A 20,942-nucleotide genomic window follows, 5' to 3' on the forward strand; every position below is an offset into this window, starting at 1 on the left:
ATCTTAAATGTAATCTACAAATAGTAAGATGCTTTATAATTATTTGTTTACATGAAAGACTCTCCAGTCAGTGCGTGAACTGCTAGAGGATGAAGTGTGTGTTCTAAGTCCTCGTCATCAGTATAGGTTTCCCAGGTGGCTCCATGGTAAAGAATCCTCCTGCCAAACAGGAGACCCGGGTTCAATCCTTGGGTCGGAAAGATCTCCTGGAGAAGGAAATGGCTACCCACTCCAGCATTTTTGCCTGGAGAATTCCATGGACAGAGGAACCTGGCTGGACCCATGGGGTCTCAAAAGAGGTACCACTTAGTGACTAAATAACAACATAGAGGAAGAGCTCTAGCTATTGAATGAATGCGAAATAAAAAATAAATATCCTAGCTCTAACTGCAATTGGAATATAACTTATCTGTTGGATCCTTATCCAGAGGATAAGTAATTAACCTATTTGTGTCAGAAATCAAATTTTCTTTGCATTCCTAAAAAGCTTATTATTGTTTTTGAAACAGTACTACAAAAGCAAAAACAACAGTTATCATTGTTAGCTCCTGTTAGGAGCAGGGTTTCTTCATAATGAATCGATTAGCCTGTATTATGCCTCCTTTCCTTTGTAAGGAAACCATTTCCTGCTTTTGCCTATTCTCACCCACCCCACATTCACAAACACACCTCTCCTTTTGAAAACGTTCTCCCTCTACTTCAATATTCTTCTACATGGGGCTGACAATTCTACAACCCAGGCCACGGGGATGTGAGACTACCTCTAGGTCAATAGGATTCTTCTTTTTCTGATTTTTAAAATTGAAACTAAGAGAACACAAGTGCCTCAAACAAGCCCCATGAAGAAAGCCAGCATCAAACCAGTCAATTCTAAAGGAAATCAATCCTGAATATTCATTGGAAGGACTGATGCTAAAGCTGAACCTCCAATATTTTGGCCACCTGAAGTGAAGAGCCAACTCATTAGAACAGACCCTGATGCTGGGAAAGACTGAAGGCAGGAGGAGAAGGGGACGACAGAGGATGAGATGGTTGGATGGTATCACTGACTCAACAGACATGAGTTTGAGCATGCTCCAGGAGATGGTGAAGGACAGGGAGGCCTGGTGTGCTGCAGTCCATGGAGGTCAGAAGAGTCAGACATGATTGAGTGACTGAACAATAACAACAGAATGTACAGAATGAAGAAACAAAGGATATGGTTGCAGATCTTGCTTCCAGTTGTCACTTAAATCAGAGCACTTTCCCTTCTTGGCTTAACTTGGCAGTTTGTTTGTTTACGGGAAGTAAAATCCTATCACTAGAAAAAAAGACTATCATCTTCCAACTAAAGCACATCCAAGATCTCATTTAACCCTCCCAACAATTATATGCAGTAGACAGTATCTTTATTTTATGGATAAGGAACCAGAAAGCTCAGAACAGAGAGAAGCATGCCCAAGGCATCTGATTAATAGCTGAGCTATGATTCAAATTAGGTCATTCAGATGCCAAAATGCAAACACTTGACTTCCCTGCCTCTTTCTGAACCACTCTTTGAGCAACCTGAACACCAGTTTGAATTCAGTGACCTTAGACAATAGGCAGAAAGCACAAGTCTTCTCTTCATTAATCAAAATAGATGCTATTGATCTTGGTTAACTCCTGGGGGTATTACAGACTTCAATTAAATACCTTGATAAAGTGCTCTGAGAATATAAAGAGGCATTGTTTTATAGACTACACTACTAAACATTTGCGTCTTACAATGCCAATAATTGGGATGTAGAAAAACAATGCTTTTTTAAAAAGTAATCCAAAAAAACCTTGTGCATAAATATTAGGTATTAGTAATTTAACTGAACATTAATATGTTTGCTTCAGACACTAAGATATAATTGGTATTTCAGAAGTGGGTTCCCTCAAAAGACCTTAAGTTAAATCAAAAGGCAAAACATTTCTAGAAAATTGAATCTTCCTACTACTGTAGAAAAATGAGTTAGAATTTTAATTAGTACTTCTTTCGTCTCAGTACTTGCTCATAGACGTAATGTGACCGTGATCTTCCCGGTCAATTATTAACACAAATCATTGATTTGGGAATGGAGAAAAGCAAACACACACAGACCAAAGGGAGATGGATTTGTGTGTGAACCTAATTTTCCTCAGAAGAAAAACAGACATCTCCTCCAACGTAAGGGTATGCTTAAATTTACTTTTTCTATTAGTAACTTATTTAATATGGCAACAAACAAAAGGCAATCCATTAAAAAGCAATTTTCCTCTTACTCCAGGGTGTTTCATCATTTGCTATCTAGCACTCAATCAGAATGTAGCAATCCTTTAATATTTTATGAGTAGAAAACAACCAATTTGGGCATGAAGACTTCAGAAATGTGGGGGTCTTTTGTAGGCTTGCAAAATGTCAGAAATGGGCTCTGAGGTCAGTAGAGGGTGAACACAGGTCATCCTGAAAGCTCAACTATCGAAATTTGAAAATTATGCTTTAGATAAGATAATGGGTGTGTGTGTATATATATATATATATATACACACACATGTATTTATGGATATATAAACACACATTTATAGCTAAGAGGAAAAAACATCAGTTTCAACTCATATACTTTCTCAAGTGGAAGACTGATTCCTGGGGACAGAGACCATATCTGGTTCACCTTTGCACCTACAGTGCTCAACATTGTCTCTGGCATATTGTAATTAATCAGTAGATTTTTATTAAACAAATGAATAGATGCATTTTTCATCTTAGAGGAAAGGAAGCCTGCCATGGAGATGTCAGAAACCAGACCTGACCTGGTGCTAAGCAAGTTGCAGCAGCATATTGGAGGTCTTCTCTGCAGCAGAAGGTTCTCACCTTCTGAAATGGTGCATAGTGTCTGGAACACCTCCAGGGATCCCAAAGGTATTTGCCTTCATTCTTACTTGATTACCTCAGACCACAGAATGGGATTCTCTCCTGGTTCCTGGCTTGACTACCAGGTCTTCAAAAATCTGGGGAGGGTGCTCTATACCAGGCAGAGGTCAGCCCCTAATCTATACCAATTCCCTCCCTCAAAGCACAGAGCTGACATTTACATGAACAGCATGCTCTGCTTAGACTCTTGTCACAAAAGTTCTTGTCCACACACCAGATGGGGCACCATTGACAGGGAGGAGAGTCCAAATCAGATACACATTAATCTTGCCCACATATAGCCTGAAATGTGGCCATCCTGTCCAAGTTAGTTTCCCGAGGTTGAATACTGCCTATTCCTAGGGTATTCCTTTCATACTTAACCCTTGCAATTTCAGACACCAAAGTTACTTGTGATCAAGCCAAAATGAATGCAACTACTCAAACCATCACCCCAACCCTGTCTGGGAAAATGTAGGAATATGAGCATGTAGTGAAGTTTGCTACTCGTTACTCAAGGACACAAATGTCATAAGTAGCCAAGACAGAATCCCGCTGCCTGTTGTCCCCAACATTCTCCCTCTAGTCCACCATATTTCTGCTCTGTGCTAACTTGTAGCATAATGGACACATGCCCATTGGGCAAAGGAGAAAAGCAGAAAGCTGGGTATGACAGTCGAAGCACACAAGAGCTTACCTTCTGCTATCATCAAGATGAGAGTAGGATAGCCAAAGCAGGCCACTGGGGCAGACAAAAATGAAGGCAGGACAGGAAAAGGACATTGCAAGGCAGTAATCTGGACACAGGATATACCAGCCAAGCAGAGCGTGACTGTTCACGTTTCTGAAAATCTTGGATAGTCATCAGTGCCTTTTAGCAAGTGACTTTCTAGACTTTTCCCCATCAAATTGAGATAAACAGGAAATAGTCATGCTTATCAGACTGAGGAATTCAGGAGGATTTTTTTGACTCAGGACTTTAATTCTTCAGTGGAATACCTAGTAAGCTGCACAGCAGACATAAGTCTCTACAAGTTAGTGAAATGAGTAGGAAGGATAACTCAGGTCAAGGATTAAAGTAAAAATGAAATGTTAGCATTGGTGATAAGTGAACCCAAACAGACTACACAGACATCTCTCAGGATAGGTTGTTACTCTTTTAATGCAAAAATGACCTAATTTGGGCTTTGTAATGACCTGAAAGCAATGACCTTTCATGGGAGTTCCGCACCCAATTTGGTTTCTTTCCCCCACCCACATTGGGAGGATGATAACACTCACTGTGCTTGGTCAAACAGGCTCAAATTCTTAGCTTTTTTCCTTATTAAGTTCTACATTTTTAAAATTTACCTTAGCAGTGATAGTAGTCAGTTTTACATTGTAAATAAAACATAACCCCCTTTCCAATTTCATCTTTAGATTCCTTCCCATCAATCATTATAGACCATTATTTTATGCTCTCAAACAGGTGACTAAATATTTATGCTTTCACAATAATACCAAACACTAGACATTCCTCTGGTATAAACAGCTTTTGCTGATGCCTATGTTATTAAGTCTACAAGAAAAGATTTATATGTGTGTCGGCTCTATAGCTGTTATAGGGAATGGAATTTAGCTGCTATAGGGAGACTCAGTGTTAACAATGATTGCAGGCCAGGTTAAATCAGATTTGCCTTAACTGGTTAAAACCAAATTATGCAAGGGAGCAAAAGCCAAGAGAATTATCATGCTCTCTATTTCTAGGTATCCTCTCTTAAATTCTGTAACACTGTGTAAGGGAGGAAAACAGCAATAAGCATATTTCTGACCACACAGCTACTCATTTCCTTCAATAATTCTATCTTTCATAGAGAAAGGATTATAAGCAAGTAAAATACTTGGAAGCAAGAGAATTTCATTAAAGTGTGCCATTTTTCTTTATATAAGAAAGATGTTTCAAAAAGCAAAAAGAAAATGATCTACTGGTAGCTTAAAACTGGAATTTTAAAAAAGAAACCCATAGATCTTTTCCTAAACAGAGCAATATACACTCTTACAATATTTTAAATTTGGTCACAATACCTGCACATTTTTCCATTCCTGTAGATTTTAGTATTTATTCCTAGAGCAGACATGCAGAAATACATACACGGGAAACCCGAGTTAAAGAATGTTTGGTCCGTGGGAATGATGCCCATGCTTAGCTGTCAGCACCTTGGGAACCCTGACTGTAGGTGGGCACCCCCAGAAGCTGGATCTCTGCCAAGCTTCATACCCTGTGGGAAATGAGGGTACTTACGCAGCTCGCCCACTTTCAGGATTTCACACAGCATCTTGGTCAGCTCTATACTACTGCGGCCAAAGGGACATTCATGCTTATCTTCTCGGCTACTGTTCTCAAGCACAATCTGCAAGCAGGAAAGGAAGGAGGTCAGAAAGGGAAGTCAGTTTACAGAAAACATCAAAAGTGTTGGCTGTATTGTAATAGAGACACAGATCCACTTCAGACCACCAAACTAGGTCTCTTGGGAGCAGAACAAAATTGTACTCTAAGTATAGTCTCTGTATATAGGGCTGAAAACCCTCTTGTTTTCCAAATCTCCTAAAAACCACTTCCAACTCTATAAGAGGATATTTTGCTCATCAGTTTCCACTTACCCAGAGGTGCCCATGGAGAGTTTTTAAAAATAGTACAATAAAGACTTTTTACTTAAGTAACAAAACCACTCTCTTATTCTCCCAATCATATCTTCCCTTTCCTGGGAATAGCAACTCTCCTTTAACGACTTCAGCTCCTACAGTTTCTTTCTTTTTTTTTCAAATATTCTTTTCCACTATGGTGTATCATAGGGATATTCTATATTGTATAGAACTGTATTCTATACAGTTCTCTATGCTATACAGTAGAACCTTGTTGTCTCTCCATTCTATAAAAGTTTGAAAGAAAGTGAAAGTTGCTCAGTCATCCGACTCTTTGCAACCCCATGGACTGTATAGTCCATGGAATTCTCCAGGTCAGAATACTGGAGTGGGTAGCCTATCCCTTCTCCAGTGGATCATCCCAACCCAGGAATCAAACTGGGGTCTCCTGCATTGCAGGTAGATTCTTTACCAACTGAGCTATCAGGGAAGCCATGTAAAAGCTTACATCCTGCTAATCCTAACCTGCCACTCCATCCCTCCCCTCCAATCCCCTTCCCCTTGGCAACCACATGATTCTGTTTCAGAATAGGTTCATTTGTTTCATATTTTAGATTCCACATAAAAGTGACATCATATGGTATTTGTATTTCTCTTTTTGGCTTACTTCACTTAGTTTGATAATTGCTAACTGCATCCATGTTACTGCAAATGGTATTATTCCATTTTTTTTTAATGGTTCAGCTCCTATATTTGATCACATATTTCCCACAGGAGTTTCCATGTTCTTACAAGAGCTCACCCCAGCATTAGTTGACCAAGCACACCTAATGGACATGTGACACAAAAATGGACCATCCAGAGTTCTTCCCTGAGACTTAGCACCATAATTGGGAAAATTGACCCAACTGTGCTTATATTACCCAAGAGGTATGAGTGTAGGAACTACCTGAAAGTGAGTCTGCAAAAAAAAAAAAAAAGGAAAAGAAAAGCAAGTCAAAATGCAAGGGGAAATAGAGCAGAGGCAGGGGTGGCCGTGGCAGCATTTGAGTGCTGAGCAAAACTACCTCCCCAAATTTATGGTTTATTTGCTCAACCCTCCCTTTGAAAATTATTTGTGCCATCTAACAAATTATCTTCTTTCCTTAAGCTGGTTTGAGATATTCCTACCATAACTAAGGGAGCCATTTAGCACATTTATTAAACAAAAGTAAAACAAAAAAGGGAAAACTCTACTTCAGGAGTAAAGGGCTATTAGCCAACTGTTCTAAAGCACACAATAATAATAAAAAAAATTAAGGTTGCCAAACTTCAAATTCATATGTTGACAAAAAGAATAATCAGCTTATTCATCTCTGAAGCTCCCTATAACTTTCCCAGTGGGGTTGTCTGGAATGTCCTTAAAAGCTATAGGACCTTCAGTAGGTGTCTCCCAGAAGCGTTTACCACTATGACTTCTTCAGTGGAAGAAATGGTGTTTTATTCATTCAATCAATAGTAGTAATTGAGTACCTACTGTCTACCAGAAAAATGCCTAGGCCCATAGAGTGGAGAGCAAGACCAGGGCTTTGACCTATAGGAGCATCCACTCTAACCATGGCAGACAGACAAAATGAAAGAGGCAATTACAGAGAGAAGAGCACTGATATATAAACACTATCATGTATAAAATAATTAGTGGGAAGTTGCTAAATAACACAGGGAGCCCAGACTGGTGCTCTGTGATGACCTAGAGCAGAGCAGTATGGGGTGGGGATGGAGGCAGGGGAGGGAGGGAAGGGATACACACACACACACACATACACACACATATATGACTGATCTGTGTTGTTTTACAGCAGAAAGCAACACAAAATTGTAAAGCAATTTCCATCAATTAAAAAATTAATATACTTTTTGAAAAAGAGGTAATTATAGTTTATAACAAGTGCTACCAAAAAGATGAACTGGTTGAGGTGGTAAAGAGTAACAAGAAAGACCTGCAGAGGAGAGTACAGATAACCAGGTGACTACTAGGAATCAAGGGATGAAACAGAGTTTGCATGTCAAGGTCTAGGAGAAAGAATAGTCCAGGCAGAGATCAAGGACAGAGCCGCTGAGTTGAGTAGGGTATGTTTCAGATACAGTCTCCTCACGTGGCCTGGTCTACAATGTGGAGGGGTCTGGAGCTGTGCCGGGCAGTATTAGGATTCCAGGAGGCCGAGCAGGGAAGAGAGAGCCAGAGGGTGTAGAGGTTGGCTGAAACCACTGCCCCAGGGCTCCAGTGGGTGTCATTTTCAAATTCTGAGATGCTAACCTGGAAGTTGAGACAAGTGAGCAACATGGTCTGATTTGTTTTGAAAGATCTACAAGTGTAAAGAATGGATAGTAGGGCCTAAGAAAGAAAGTGCAGTCCTTGCGGAAGGCCTATAGCATCCCTGGCAGAGATGAAGGTGGCTCGGCTCTGACTGCGAGGGTGCACTCATTACACAGTAAGTGATCAAAAAAGGCAAGGAGAATGAACACACAAGAAATGAATACGGAAAGTGCTTAGGAAAGACGGATAACAGGAAGACCGTTTGGAAGAAGTGAAGAAAAAAGGAGAAAATTAAAAGGGGAAGAAGGAAAAGTAAATCAAAGTGCTGTTTTATTTACACAGACAGGTTCCAAATAGCAAAGTAACATGAGGCAGCACAGGATATGGAGAATGGTTTAAAAACAAAGGAGTAGGGACTTCCCTGGCAGTCCCGTGGCTAAGAGTATGTCTTCCAATGTAGGCGGATCAGGTTTGACCCCTTGTCAGGGAGTTAAGATCCCACACACCTCACCAGCAAGAAAAAACAAAACATAAAACAGAAACAATACTGTAACCAATTCAATAAAGACTAAAAATAGTTCACTTCAAAAATAAATTAATTAAAAAAAACCCAAAGGAGTAGAATTTCAAAATGAATGTGCTCCCATGGTTTTCCTCACAAACACTATAACAATAACACACAGAAATATACACACACATAATCATACGCATTGACAGTATCACAAACAAATCAACCATTTCCATTTGAGGATGTTCCTTCCAGCATCACAGGTATACCCAACCCCAATCACAACAGAAACAGTTCCACTTGCTGCATCAGGGGCAGTTTTCAAAGCCTTCATCATTGTGGCTTTATCACCCTTATGATTGTCCAAGAAGTTGATGAACTATCCCATTTTGTGGGACTTGTCAACTGTTTGCAGCAAGTGTATGCTTGCTCAGTCACTCAGTCATGTCCGACTCTTTGCAACCCCATGGACTATAGCCCTCCAGGCTCCTCTGTCCATGGAATATTTGCAGCACATGCTCACATAAATGATTATGCATTGACTATCAGCATGAATCTAGCCTTTGCTGTCCTTAAGATTCATCATAAAAATTCTTACAGTCTCCTTAGCCAACACACATTCTGAGTTAGTTACTTTTTTCTCTCAGAAAGCTCATCATAAACTCCAACTAAATCCCTTTTCCTGCCAAGCAGAAAGGACCAGCACTGGAGTCCTTGAACGGCTCTGCCCCTGTTCATGGTCTTTTCTGGAAATCTGCCTGAATGTGAACAGTCTCATTCAACTGAGCCTGAATCACTTCTTCCTTTTAGGTGAATCTTTTCTGGTTCTAACCAGAAATTCCAGTTCAGAAAAGCAGAAGGGAAGAACGACCGTATTCCCATCCATCAGTGAATTTTCATTTCTCTTTGAAAATATTTGTATCTGAGACAGCCCCATCAAGGAGCAAATCTGAATCTGTGGATGATGGGGAAACGAAGGGAGGAAACCCAGCAGAAGACAGAACAGAAAGAAAAGACAGGAGACAGGTGGTTTTCAGCCAGCCTGTGGCTCCCACTGACACTCCCTGGCATTTCACATTAACATTCCATCAACATTTCATGAGCACATCAATATTTAATGAGGATGTGATCTGAATACACTGCACGTGGAATTACTGCAGCCAATAAATGTTCCGAACATTTCCAAGGCACTGTTTATTAGCAGGCACTAAATTAAGGAGTAATTTAAGTAACCAATATGTAAATCAGCTTGGAAAAGCCCTGCTCTTCACTTTTTAATGTACCATCCATCTTATCATATTTACCCACCTGAAGAAAAATAAACTCTCCTTCTTTACTGGTTTTTTTAGACAAGACTGACACATATCATTCAAGTTAGTTACCTGCATGGGCTTTAAGGTCAACATTGTCACAAAAATATTCAGAAAAGACTAAATTATGAATATTACTAATAAGATATTACTATAGTGAGAGATCATTCTTAGACAGTAGTTTTTTTAACTTAATATACTAATATATCTGTTTTCAATTTCAACATTCTGGTACTATCCATGTTTATCTGACATACTTAGGCCTCTATCTGGAAATATCAAAGCATATTTTTCATCTTTATTTTTTCGCCTCACTCTTTGGTTTTAAGAGCAAACAAACTGTAACAGAAACCTCGATGGGTGGAATACATATTTAAACTTTCTATTATCACTTACCTTAGAATATTTCATACAGCAAAAGAAGTTGTAACTGTCTGCATATTTTATAAAACACTGGATATTTATGCAATATTAAGTATAAAACATTTGATCAAATACTTCAAGTTTACAGTGTATATTTACATATATTCTATCCACTGACCCCAACAAGTCTATAAGATTAATGAGGCAGATACTATTATTATTCTCTTAGGAAAGCTGAAACAACAGGAAGAGGTGACCTGCTTAGATCATACCTAGGTCACTCCTGGAATTCAATTTTTAAGGTCTTCAATTTCCAAATCTCTTTCTGCCCCATTATAGCTTACAAATTGCTTTCACATACACTTTGCCATGAAACTCAATGGATTTCTTGGTCTCAAGAGGCTAAGAGAACTTTGATCAATTTCCTCTATCTCACTGAAGTGGGTCTATAAATCCCAGCCCCTCCTAGACAAAGGTATAAGGTTCTCTCTTGGTTCATTTATCCCCCGAGGGTCAGTAACAATTACCTGGGTGAATGACTTTGTGCAGAGTGTCCCTACAGGCTTTGTTTTCATGCATTTTGAGTTCTTCTTCTGCACTGGTGCAGATGACAAACCTCTCTGGCTTGGGAGTGACTATTAAGAGCTGAGAACAAGGCCAGCCACACTCTAATAACTGCCCTCCTCTGGCTTCTGGGACCACCCTTCCCCCTTAGCCTCAGCATCACATTGCTGACATTTACATTGTCCCTGGCACACTTTCCTCCACCTTTTCCTGAGTGAGGCTCATCTGGGGTGAGTCCGGTTCATTCAGCTTTCCCTGTAGCCAGCCCTGGAGCAAGCCTCAGGGACTTCCTCCATCTCCTCTCATCTGTGGAGACTTCTTGTGCACGCCACTTCGACTCTGAGTGTCACAGGAAGCCTCAAGGTCTCCTCACAGGCCACCAAAGACAGTGTGTGAACCTACTTACACCAGAAATACAAGATAGAAGGTCCGAGGTGCTTGTATTCAAGCAGGCATCTTCCACGGGGTTATACAAGTTATACACGAGGATATACAAGTTATACACGAGGTTATACAAGTGCTGCTGCTGCTGCTGAGTCGCTTCAGTCGTGTCCGACTCTGTGCGACCCCATAGACGGCGGCCCACCAGGCTCTGCCGTCCCAGGGATTCTCCAGGCAAGAACACTGGAGTGGGTTGCCATTTCCTTCTCCAATGCATGAAAGGGAAAAGTGAAAGTGAAGTTGCTCAGTCGTGTCGGACTCTTCGCGACCCCATGGACTGCAGCCTACCAGGCTCCTCCGTCCATGGGATTTTCCAGGCAAGAGCACTGGAGTGGGGTGCCACTGCCTTCTCCGTATACAAGTACAGACAATGAGAAAGGACCCCGAAACACAAATCACAGTCTGATAGTTTTGGCAATAAAATCCCAAGACTAAACAGTTACAGTCACCATAGGAACCTGTCCTCGGAGCCTTGTCAACCCCACAAGCTCTGCAAAAACTTGTCTCTTCACCCACTAGAGAAAATGCCAATCTTCTCCCTTGTTAAACCAATAAATAAAAAATAAAGACCTTTACTGTATCAACAAGTCCCCTCCCTATCCCCAACACAGCAGTACTTCTACATTAGTAATAGAATCATGGAACACCCCAGAATGAAGTGTTAGCCCTTAGATCTCATCATTGACACCCAGATATTTTCTGAATCAACGTGTAAGGCCGCCTTGGGGGGTGGGGTCTTACATCCACAGGAATTTGGGAGACAAGAGCGAGCCACCTCCTACATTTCCCTTTGTACCAAGGATAATGGTGATTGGTACCAGAAAGCCAGAGGGAAAGCTCTAGAAAGAGCACTGAGCTACCTCAAATGGGCTGCACAAGACCTTAATCATGATCATGAATTTTGAGCAAGTCCCTAAAAATTAAACAGGCATGCCAAATCCCTAATATGCTTTTAAGTGTGCAGAGAACAAAGTAATATTACAACCATAGAAAGTATGCCAAGCAGGAAAATAAACCAGAGCAAATCAGAATCCCAGGCAGTCAGTCTACCCAATCTACCACCACTTCTTCACAGATGAGCATAGTGAGCCCCAAAGTAAATAGCTTTAAAGGCACAGACAAGATGGGAGAAAAAGAGAAACAGAACCTAATATTTATCAAGAACTTTTATTTCCCAGACTTTGTTCTAAATGATTTCACTGATTATCTCATTTAAGGTACATATACTGCTGTGAGACAGGAATACTGCACTGTTCCACTTTACAGATGGAGAAACTGAAGCAAAAAGATGTGGTATAATTTGCCCAGGGTTCATGTAACAGAAATAAGCAGACCCAGCTCAGGGACTCAGGGTGTCTAACACTAAAGCACACATTCCTGGTTACTGACTCCTACTGAAACACATGATACTAACTTTTACTGAAAAAGGAGAGGGTGAGATAATTATAATAAAGCTTTGATCAGGAAAGTTCTTATCAAGGTAACAAATGACTAGAAAATGTGGCTCTAGACAGATACGGTTTCCCTGCATCTACTTCTAATAGATTTGGTGACTTGATAATGACATTCTTAATCTCAGTTTTCTCCCACAAAAACAGAAATAGGAATACCCACCCACAAAGGGCTGTAAAGATTAAATGGAAACAGAAAATGGAGGAAAAGATCTCAGTGCCTGAGACATCTCAAATACTCAATGAGGGAGACGACTGATCTACTATTACTATAGTAATTACATGAGCTCTTGTCTTACTGAAATATTCTTATAACTCTAGGGTAAAGATGTTGAAAAAAATAAAACCAAAAAACCCAGTCACAACTGGTATAGAAATTATTAATCTTGCTCTTTGGGAAAGCAAGAACTTGGGTGGAATAAATATTTCTGACTTAGGTTTCTTGAAGTTCTTTCAGCATCTTTTTACAATGGTAGTTGTCAAACTTGAGTGAGCATTGGAATTATTTGGGGGCTTATTAAACACAGACAGCTGGATTGCTCCCCCAGAGTTTGACTTAGCAGGTATGGGATGGAACTTAAGAAAATATAAAAGCAAGTGAATCGAACTCTAAATTCTTTGGAGGTACTGGGGGGATTGAGGGAGGAAGTGTTAGCAAAGCATTTTAGAGTTCATTTAAAAATTATTTTTAGCAGCATAGTCTTTAAGAAAGAGAAAAAAACTTCGCCCTGAACCTTAGTTGGCCCTTTAGAGAGAGATCACTGTCCATTGTATGCCCAGGGCTGAAAAGCCAGACCTCTAGGCCTTCTGAAGGGCCAATGATACCCAGCAATTCAAATGGAGCAACCAGATAAGAGTCGGAGTAACAGATTACCAAGGAAAAGACCATCCGCAGAAGAGTTTGCAAAAACTTAAGGAGCAGTTTCCAAGAGCAAAAGAACAATGCATCTCAGGAAAAGGAGATTTTTTTTCACCATTTTCAGACTGGTGAAAAACCAAAGTGGAAAGCACACACAGGGAACTGAGATAAATAACAATCTGGACAAATGAGAAGAATTGTATAAAACCCAGCTAATGAGGTGAAATTCTTTCAGAATAAAATTAGGCAATTGCACATACAGAGGCATAATAAAGGCCATAAATATAAAATGGCAAGGAATTGACTGGGTAATGGTGTAGTAATTAAAGCCTGGAGGTTCATAATAGACCTCGAATGGAACATTAATCAACCCAAAAGAAATGCTGCCTGCACTCTGATATAGTGCAACAAAAATAGGACGTGTGAAACACAGCGGGCAATCACATCCACACGCTGCTGAGAAGTCCTCCCTTTAAACATGAAGTCAGGGAGCACCAAGAGGGGAAAGGATTAAATAACAGCAGAGATGACTTGTGTTTGCACCTGTGCCTGCACAATGATGCCGCTGTCACTGGAGGAAGTCGCGGCAACAGCTCTGTTGACTGTTACAGGGGCCAGAGGATAGCAGGAGGAATTCCCTAGCTGATGCCTGCATCGAAGAAACCGGGTTGGAAGATCTCCTCTCTCTGGGCTGGAAGACCACCTCTCCTAGGCCAGTACATGTGTTCTTGGGCCCAAGAATGGTAAAGGTGTGAGGCACGTGTAGTGACCCATAGACGCTTGGAGAGGCAACATCTGGTTTATTTAAAGCAGTGGTTCTCTAACTGAAGCAGGCATTAGAATCATCTGGAAGCTTATTAAAACTCAGATTGCTGTGCCCCACCCTCAGAGTTATGATTCAGCTCTTCTGGGGCAAACCCAAGAATCTACATTTTCTAACAAGTTCCCAGGCAATGTGGATGCTGCTAATTTGGGACCACATTTTATGAACCACTGTTTTTAAAGTTATACCACGTCTCTCCTTCCAGTTTCCATCATTAGCAAACCTCCTGTTTTTAAGGATGTGAAAAGCAATGAGAGTAGAAAGAAGAAGAAATTTAAAAATCTGAGTTTTGGGGTTTTTTTTCCTGTGACTAATAAAAAATATTATTAATAATAATTAAATAAAACCCATAGAAAGAGAATGCAGTTGGTAGTGGCCAGGGGCTGGGGGGAAGGAGAATGGGGAACAACTACTTAATGGGTATATGGTTTCCTTTCAGGGTGAGGATAATTTATGTCTTAAAACCAGACAGAGGTGATGTTTGCATAACATAGTGAATATGCCAAATATCACTTAAAAGTTCACTCTGAAATTGTTAATTTTATGTTATGTGAATTTTGCCCCAGTGCGGGAAAAAAAGAATGAATATATATGGACTGATTACTATGTGCAAACTGTTAAGTGTTTTAACTCCTCTAGTCTTCATAAGCCGTCAAAGCAGGATATGTTACACATAAGGAAACCACACCTCAGACATTGAGTAACAGTTAAAATGTGATATGCCAGCAAGGTATGATTTCTACACTGCAGTTTAAACGGTTTCTTGGGTGACATGAAATGTGTCTGTCTCCAAACTGGGGCTTAGGACTAACCAGATATGGGCACTAGAGGACATAGTTCCAAAACGGCTCAGGATGACACTCCTACAGGACACCCAAGGACAGCCACACTCAAGGGAGTGAAACATGAAGGCCTTACAAAGTCCCCAGTATACACTGATGAATAAGGGCTCCGCTGCGTATGGCATAAATGCAAATCACATAGCTTTCCTTGCATTTATTTGTGAAAGCTCACATTTTTAATTATACTGCAGATAAACAGGACAACTGTAGGTCAGCTCAAACCTTCAAGCACTCACTGCTCACCTGAAGATCTTGTTAAAATACAGATTCTGATCCAGCAGTCTGGGGTAAGCCTGAGGTCCTGCACTGCTAACCAGTTCCCAGAAGATGCTGATGACGCTGGTCCAAAGATCACATTTTGAAAAGCAAAATAATTCCCCAAATGTGTCATTTGAATTCTAGCCCCACTCTCCTTCATACCCTTTGATTGAGTAATTCATCCAACAAGCATTTCTTTAAGCATTGATTATTGCTAAGTAACTTGCCAGAGGCTAAAAATACACATATAGATAAAATACCTTCTTTAGGGACTTGTAATCTATTTGGAAGACATAAAGGGATGGCAGGTCAGATATTCACGTGTAGGGCAGATATTCACTTGCTATGTACCTGTTTTGTGTCCCTCTATATTGTTTGCATTTTTTACACAGAAATAGGACTTTCTGGGATGAAGGTGCATATAAGATGCAGTGGGCAGGCAGGCTTAGCTTCATCAAGAGGGTGAAACTTGGAGAAGAAACTGATTCCAGACTCTATTCTGAGGCATCTCTTTAACATTCCAAACCAGAGGTGAGCTATGGAATGTAATAAAGATTAATTACAACTGGGAAATGGATGCCGGATGAAGGCAGAGAAGCCCCTCTGTATCTTGGGCAATATTAACAATAAATCACACGATCACAAGGCAGAATTTTGACTCACTCAGCGTTGCATTACTGAATACAAATGCCTCCTGTCTCCTTCAATGGAATACAAAGACACCAAGATGTTTGGCATTGTCTGACAGTCACTTTTAGATGAAAAATTAGGCTTGACATTTCTCAAGCCTGATTCCTTACTGAGAAATTGTCACCACTGTCTTAACAGTTATTGCAGTCTTAAAGCTATGTTACACTGAAATTTATTTGGATATAACTTGCTTTACTAAACAAACACATTTCAGGAGAGCTAGTGATGAAATAGATCACACCTGTTTTCTCACTTGGCTTACAGATTTATAAATTCACTCTGTTTTGGAAATATGGACATGAGGGGATGGAAAGGTGAGGAAGAGAGAACTATTTTCCATCATCATCTTCTGGACAATAATAAATTGGCCTTTGCAGAAGCATTTTCAAACAGAAAAGAGTGTCAATTTTCCAATTATATACATATTAAGTTAGCTACAATGGGAAAATTACTTATTGAAATCTAATTAAATTAGGTCATACATTGTTTTACTTCAAGTTAAAGGCATGTGAAAAGAGAATCTCTTCTATTAAATCTAGCTTTTTAGATGGAATTTATCTCATTATATCTGATTCTACATAGGCATCCCAAACTTTGGCTACTTCTGTCAAATAAGAGATCTCTGTGATGAGACAGCCTGCCTATAGAAGTTGGTCCAGATGTGGGTTCCCAGCAGTCCAGAACTGCTTCCCCTGACACCTCCCCACCGCCCCCTCTCCTCCTGTGCCTGTCTAAATTGTCCTTCTCCTTTGGACCCAAGCCAGTGCTACTTTCTCCATAAAATTTTATGCAATTCTTTTGTCTAAAACCTCATCCCTTTATCTGTGAGAAATTTACCTTATTTCTCACTGCACTTCTCACTTTCTGCTCCAAATGTGGCTCAATGAGTAAAGAATCCACCTGTAATGTGTGAGACTTGGATTCAATTCCTGGATTGGGAAGATGTCCTGGAGAAGAGAATGGCAACCCACTCCAATATTCTGGCCTGGAGAATTCCATGGGCAGAGGAGCCTAGTGGGCTACAGTCCATGGGGTTGCTAAGAATCGGACATGACTGAGTGACTTTCACTTTCACTTTTCATATATGCCTTATTTCCCCTAATGGGGCTGAGCCTTTAGGGTCAGAAACCACATGTTAGTCACCTGTGGATCTCCCACACTGCAGCAAAATCATACATACACTCAGTTCAGTTCAGTTCAGTTCAGTCACTCAGTCATGTCCGACTCTTTGCGACCCCATGAATCGCAGCACGCCAGGCCTCCCTGTCCATCACCATCTCCCGGAGTTCACGCAAACTCATGTCCATCGAGTCGGTGATGCCATCCAGCCATCTCATCCCCTGTTGTCCCCTTCTCCTCCTGCCCCCAATCCCTCCCAGCATCAGAGTCTTTTTCAATGAGTCAACTCTTTGCATGAGGTGGCCAAAGTATTGGAGTTTCAGCTTCAGCATCAGTCCTTCCAAAGACTAGTGCTCATTAATGAACAATTATCAAACAAGTGAATGAATAGTACAGGGTACAACTCCAGCCAGGCCCACCGAGGGTCCATCACCATCCTTTATGGTGACCACTAGCTTGTGAGAATTGAACATGGGAGTTTCCATAATCTATTATTTCTGTACATTCACATGCATCCTGAGTTCTAATCATCTTCTCATCCCCTGTGACCCACATTCCCCATCCTATTTCAGAAGCAACGACTTCTGTATGTTCCCAGCAACCTCGGACCTCACTCCTTTCTTCATCATGGGAGTACTCAGGACCCAGAAGTTACTTGCCATACAGCCATGCAGCTAGGAATCTAAGCGGAGGAGGAAACTTCATTTAGAAACTCTCTTGAGGAACTACTGCTGTGCATGGCCAACATGGCAGATGAAGGACAAACTCAGAAGGGAATGCTCTCTGGACCAAAGCCCACATTTCAAAGGTCTGCTCAGGGAAACTGTGTGCTCACCTTCTTTGTGCATTGTGAAAACAAACATTTACAGAGTGTTGGAATGTGTGAAAAATGTCCTCAGTTGCATGTTTATGGAAAACACTTGGCAAGTATTTGCTATAAACGCTTCCTATAAATGCTGAGAATGAAAACCAGCAGAAAAAAAATGTCTGTGATGTGTCTGGGAACCAGCTTCCATAGCAAAGGAATATGCCCTCCACATACCCACCATGCTCCACTTCTCACCCTCCTGTTACCATGAAGGGGTGGCACAGAATCCCCCCTTTTGGGTTTAGGTGATTGGGGCAACATTCCAAGGCCTTCAAATCCAGCATTCCAAATTGAAGTCATGAAAGAGAAGCCTACTCCTGTTTCCGAGGTAGTGATGCTCCCATAGGTTCCTTCTCTTCTGTGCACATTGGGCACCAGCTCTGATTCTAAGTCCCCTGTTCCTGGAAATAGTCTTTCCATACAAACCCCAATTTGCTTGCCTGATGATGAGCCTGTCCCTAAGTTAATTTTATGATTTGCTGTTGTTTAGTTGCTAAGTTGTGTCTGACTCTTTGCGACCCCATGGACTGTAGTCTGCCAGGCTCCATAGGATTTCCCAGGCAAGAATACTGGAGTATGTTGCCATTTCCTTCTCCAGGAGATCTTCCCAACCCAGGGATCGAATCTGTGTCTCCTGCACTGACAGACGGATTCTTTACTACTGAGCTGCGAAGGACACCCACTTTTTTATGATGTTTCCAGGTAAAACATAAAAAATGGGGGAAAAAAAGACTCAAAGTATTCCTTTATAGCAAGATTAATAGGGAAATTTCTTCTAATTACTGTACAATTGACAAAGATCGCTGAAGATATAGGTGGAGAGGGGAAGACAGTGTTGCAGGCTAAAGCAATGAATGCTTGTGATTTTCCCAGGAAGCAACCTTGACCAGCCCCAAACTGCCCTTTGGAATGAACCAAGCTCCTCTTGTGCCACCTGAGGTACATGTGGGGACCAAAGAGAAGGTGGCTGCTCTTGTTTCCAATCAGCTTACATGACAGTGTTAAGAGTGTAAGTATTAGGGAGATAAATGACCTCCCAGTTGTTATAGCCCCCAAAAGACTATTTTTTCCTTCATTTCAAAATCCTTTCTTTAAAAAAAAAAATGACACAAATCTTAATGCACTTAAAGCTGCCAAGGCAAAGAAATGCAGCTGCCTGGCTGTATTTGCATTTACATGGGTGCCAAATTCTGTTCCTTTACTCATACTCGTGTGCAGACACCTCCTGCTAACCAAAGGTCCTCTAAACTGCATGTTATTTGAAGCTAATGATAAACATCTTGCACAGCAATTGTTTTGCTTACTTATAAAATTATTTCCTGTAGGGTTTTCCTGATGGTTCAGATGGTAAAGAATCTTCCCGCAATGCAGGAGGCACGGGTTTGATCCCTGGGTGGGGAAGATCCCTTGGAGAAGAGAATGGCAATCACCTTCAATATTCTTGCCTGAGAAATCCCACAGACAGAGGAACCTGGCAGGCTACGGTACATGGAGTTGCAATGAGTCGGACACGACTGAGCGATTAACACTTTCACTAACTTTTCACTTCAAGTCCATTACTAGAAAAGGAATTAAGTCAAAAGAGCTTGTTTGCTTAAAATATATTTACTGATATAAACCACCATCCAAGAAGCTTGTATCTCTTTATACTCCCCAAGGCAATGGGAGAGAATTACCATTAAAATCATTTCACCACCAAAATCCAGAATACTGACAAAACCAAATGCTAGTGAGGATATGGAGCAATAGGAACTCTTATACACTGCTAGTGAAAATGCAAAATGGTACAGGCACTGTGAAAGACCGTTTAGTGATTTTTAAAATAAAACTAGGAGGAGCCAAGATGGCGGAGGAGTAGGACGGGGAGAACACTTTCTCTCCCACAAATTCATCAAAAGAGCATTTAAACGTGGAGTAAATTCCACAAAACAACTTCTGAATGCCGGCAGAGGACATCAGGCACCCAGAAAAGCAACCCAACTCTTCGAAAGGAGGTAGGAAAAAATATTAAAAACAAAAAAAAAGAGACAAAAGAGGGAGGGACGGAGTTCCGTCCCGGGAAGGGAATCTTAAAAAGAGAGAAGTTTCCAAACATCAGGAAACCTTCTCACTGCCGAATCTGTGCGGAGCTTTGGAAGCACAGAGGGCAACATAACAGGGAGAAAAAAATAAATAAACAATTTAAAACTCGCAGATTGCGAGCCCTACGGTAACTCCCCCAGCAGAGAAGCAGCGCAGACGCCTGCATCCGCCATTAGCAAACCGGGGCTGGGCAGGGAGGCGCGGCGTGGGCTGCATCGCTGAGAGTAAGAATCTGGCCTGAATACCCTGAGCGCTATCTGAGCGAAATAATTTGGGCTAGCAAACCAGACTGTGGGATACCTACCACGCGAAAAGCCAGCCCTAACCTAAGACCTCCAGGCCCGCGCACGGAACAAAGGACTGAACAGAGATAGCCGGCTGCAGACCTTCCCCCTCCGGTGACAGGCAGCCAGAGCCGGAAGGGGGCAATCGCAGCCCCAGAGAGACATTATCTATAAAATTGTAAGCAGGCTTCTTTGCTAACTAAAACTTCTTGGGGGTCTGGACGGTCAACATCTGCCTGAGAAGGTGCGCCGGATTTACATCCAGATAACCGAGTGGCGGGGAGGCGATAAGTCGCAGCATTGGCGCTCGCCTGGGAAGAGCAAATTGGCGCTCGGACCTGGGAAGAGCACAAAACGCAGGCCCAACTGAGTCTGCGCCTCTGAGGACTACCCGAGTGCCTGAACCTGAGCGGCTTGGACCTGGGAGGTGCATGCAGCCCAGGGCCAGCCTCGGATTGTTGCCGGCGGAACAACCTAGAGTCCGAGCAGTGTGGACAGGGAGGCTACACGCGCCGTGAGCAGGGGCAGACCCAGGGTGGCTGAGGCACTGCGAGCCCACGCCAGTGTTATTTGTTTGCAGCATCCCTCCCTCCCTCCCCACAGCGCGACTGAACAAGTAAGCCTAAAAAAAAAAAAAAAAAAAAAAGTGTCCTCCACCGTGCCCTT

General features: G+C 41.5%; 1 protein-coding gene and 1 long non-coding RNA gene across 10 annotated transcripts in view; one reads left to right on the top strand and one right to left on the bottom strand.

The window, feature by feature from the left end:
- The window catches only part of ELMO1 (engulfment and cell motility 1), a 589,784-nt gene that overhangs the window by 249,484 nt on the left and 319,358 nt on the right, over positions 1–20,942 (bottom strand). For all 9 annotated transcript variants that reach the window (XM_027539543.1, XM_027539544.1, XM_027539545.1 and 6 more), the window contains one exon: positions 5,178–5,286. In XM_027539543.1, the coding sequence (XP_027395344.1) occupies positions 5,178–5,286 (109 nt within the window). The remainder of the gene's footprint in view (positions 1–5,177; positions 5,287–20,942) is intronic.
- On the top strand, positions 1,161–18,443 carry LOC113891468. Its single transcript, XR_003510768.1, has 4 exons — positions 1,161–2,179; positions 2,753–2,905; positions 13,922–15,764; positions 17,615–18,443. It is a non-coding gene; the product is annotated as an uncharacterized LOC113891468 (long non-coding RNA).

Source organism: Bos indicus x Bos taurus, chromosome 4, assembly GCF_003369695.1.
Source record: "Bos indicus x Bos taurus breed Angus x Brahman F1 hybrid chromosome 4, Bos_hybrid_MaternalHap_v2.0, whole genome shotgun sequence".
In the NCBI taxonomy this organism is placed as follows: Eukaryota; Metazoa; Chordata; class Mammalia; order Artiodactyla; family Bovidae; genus Bos; species Bos indicus x Bos taurus.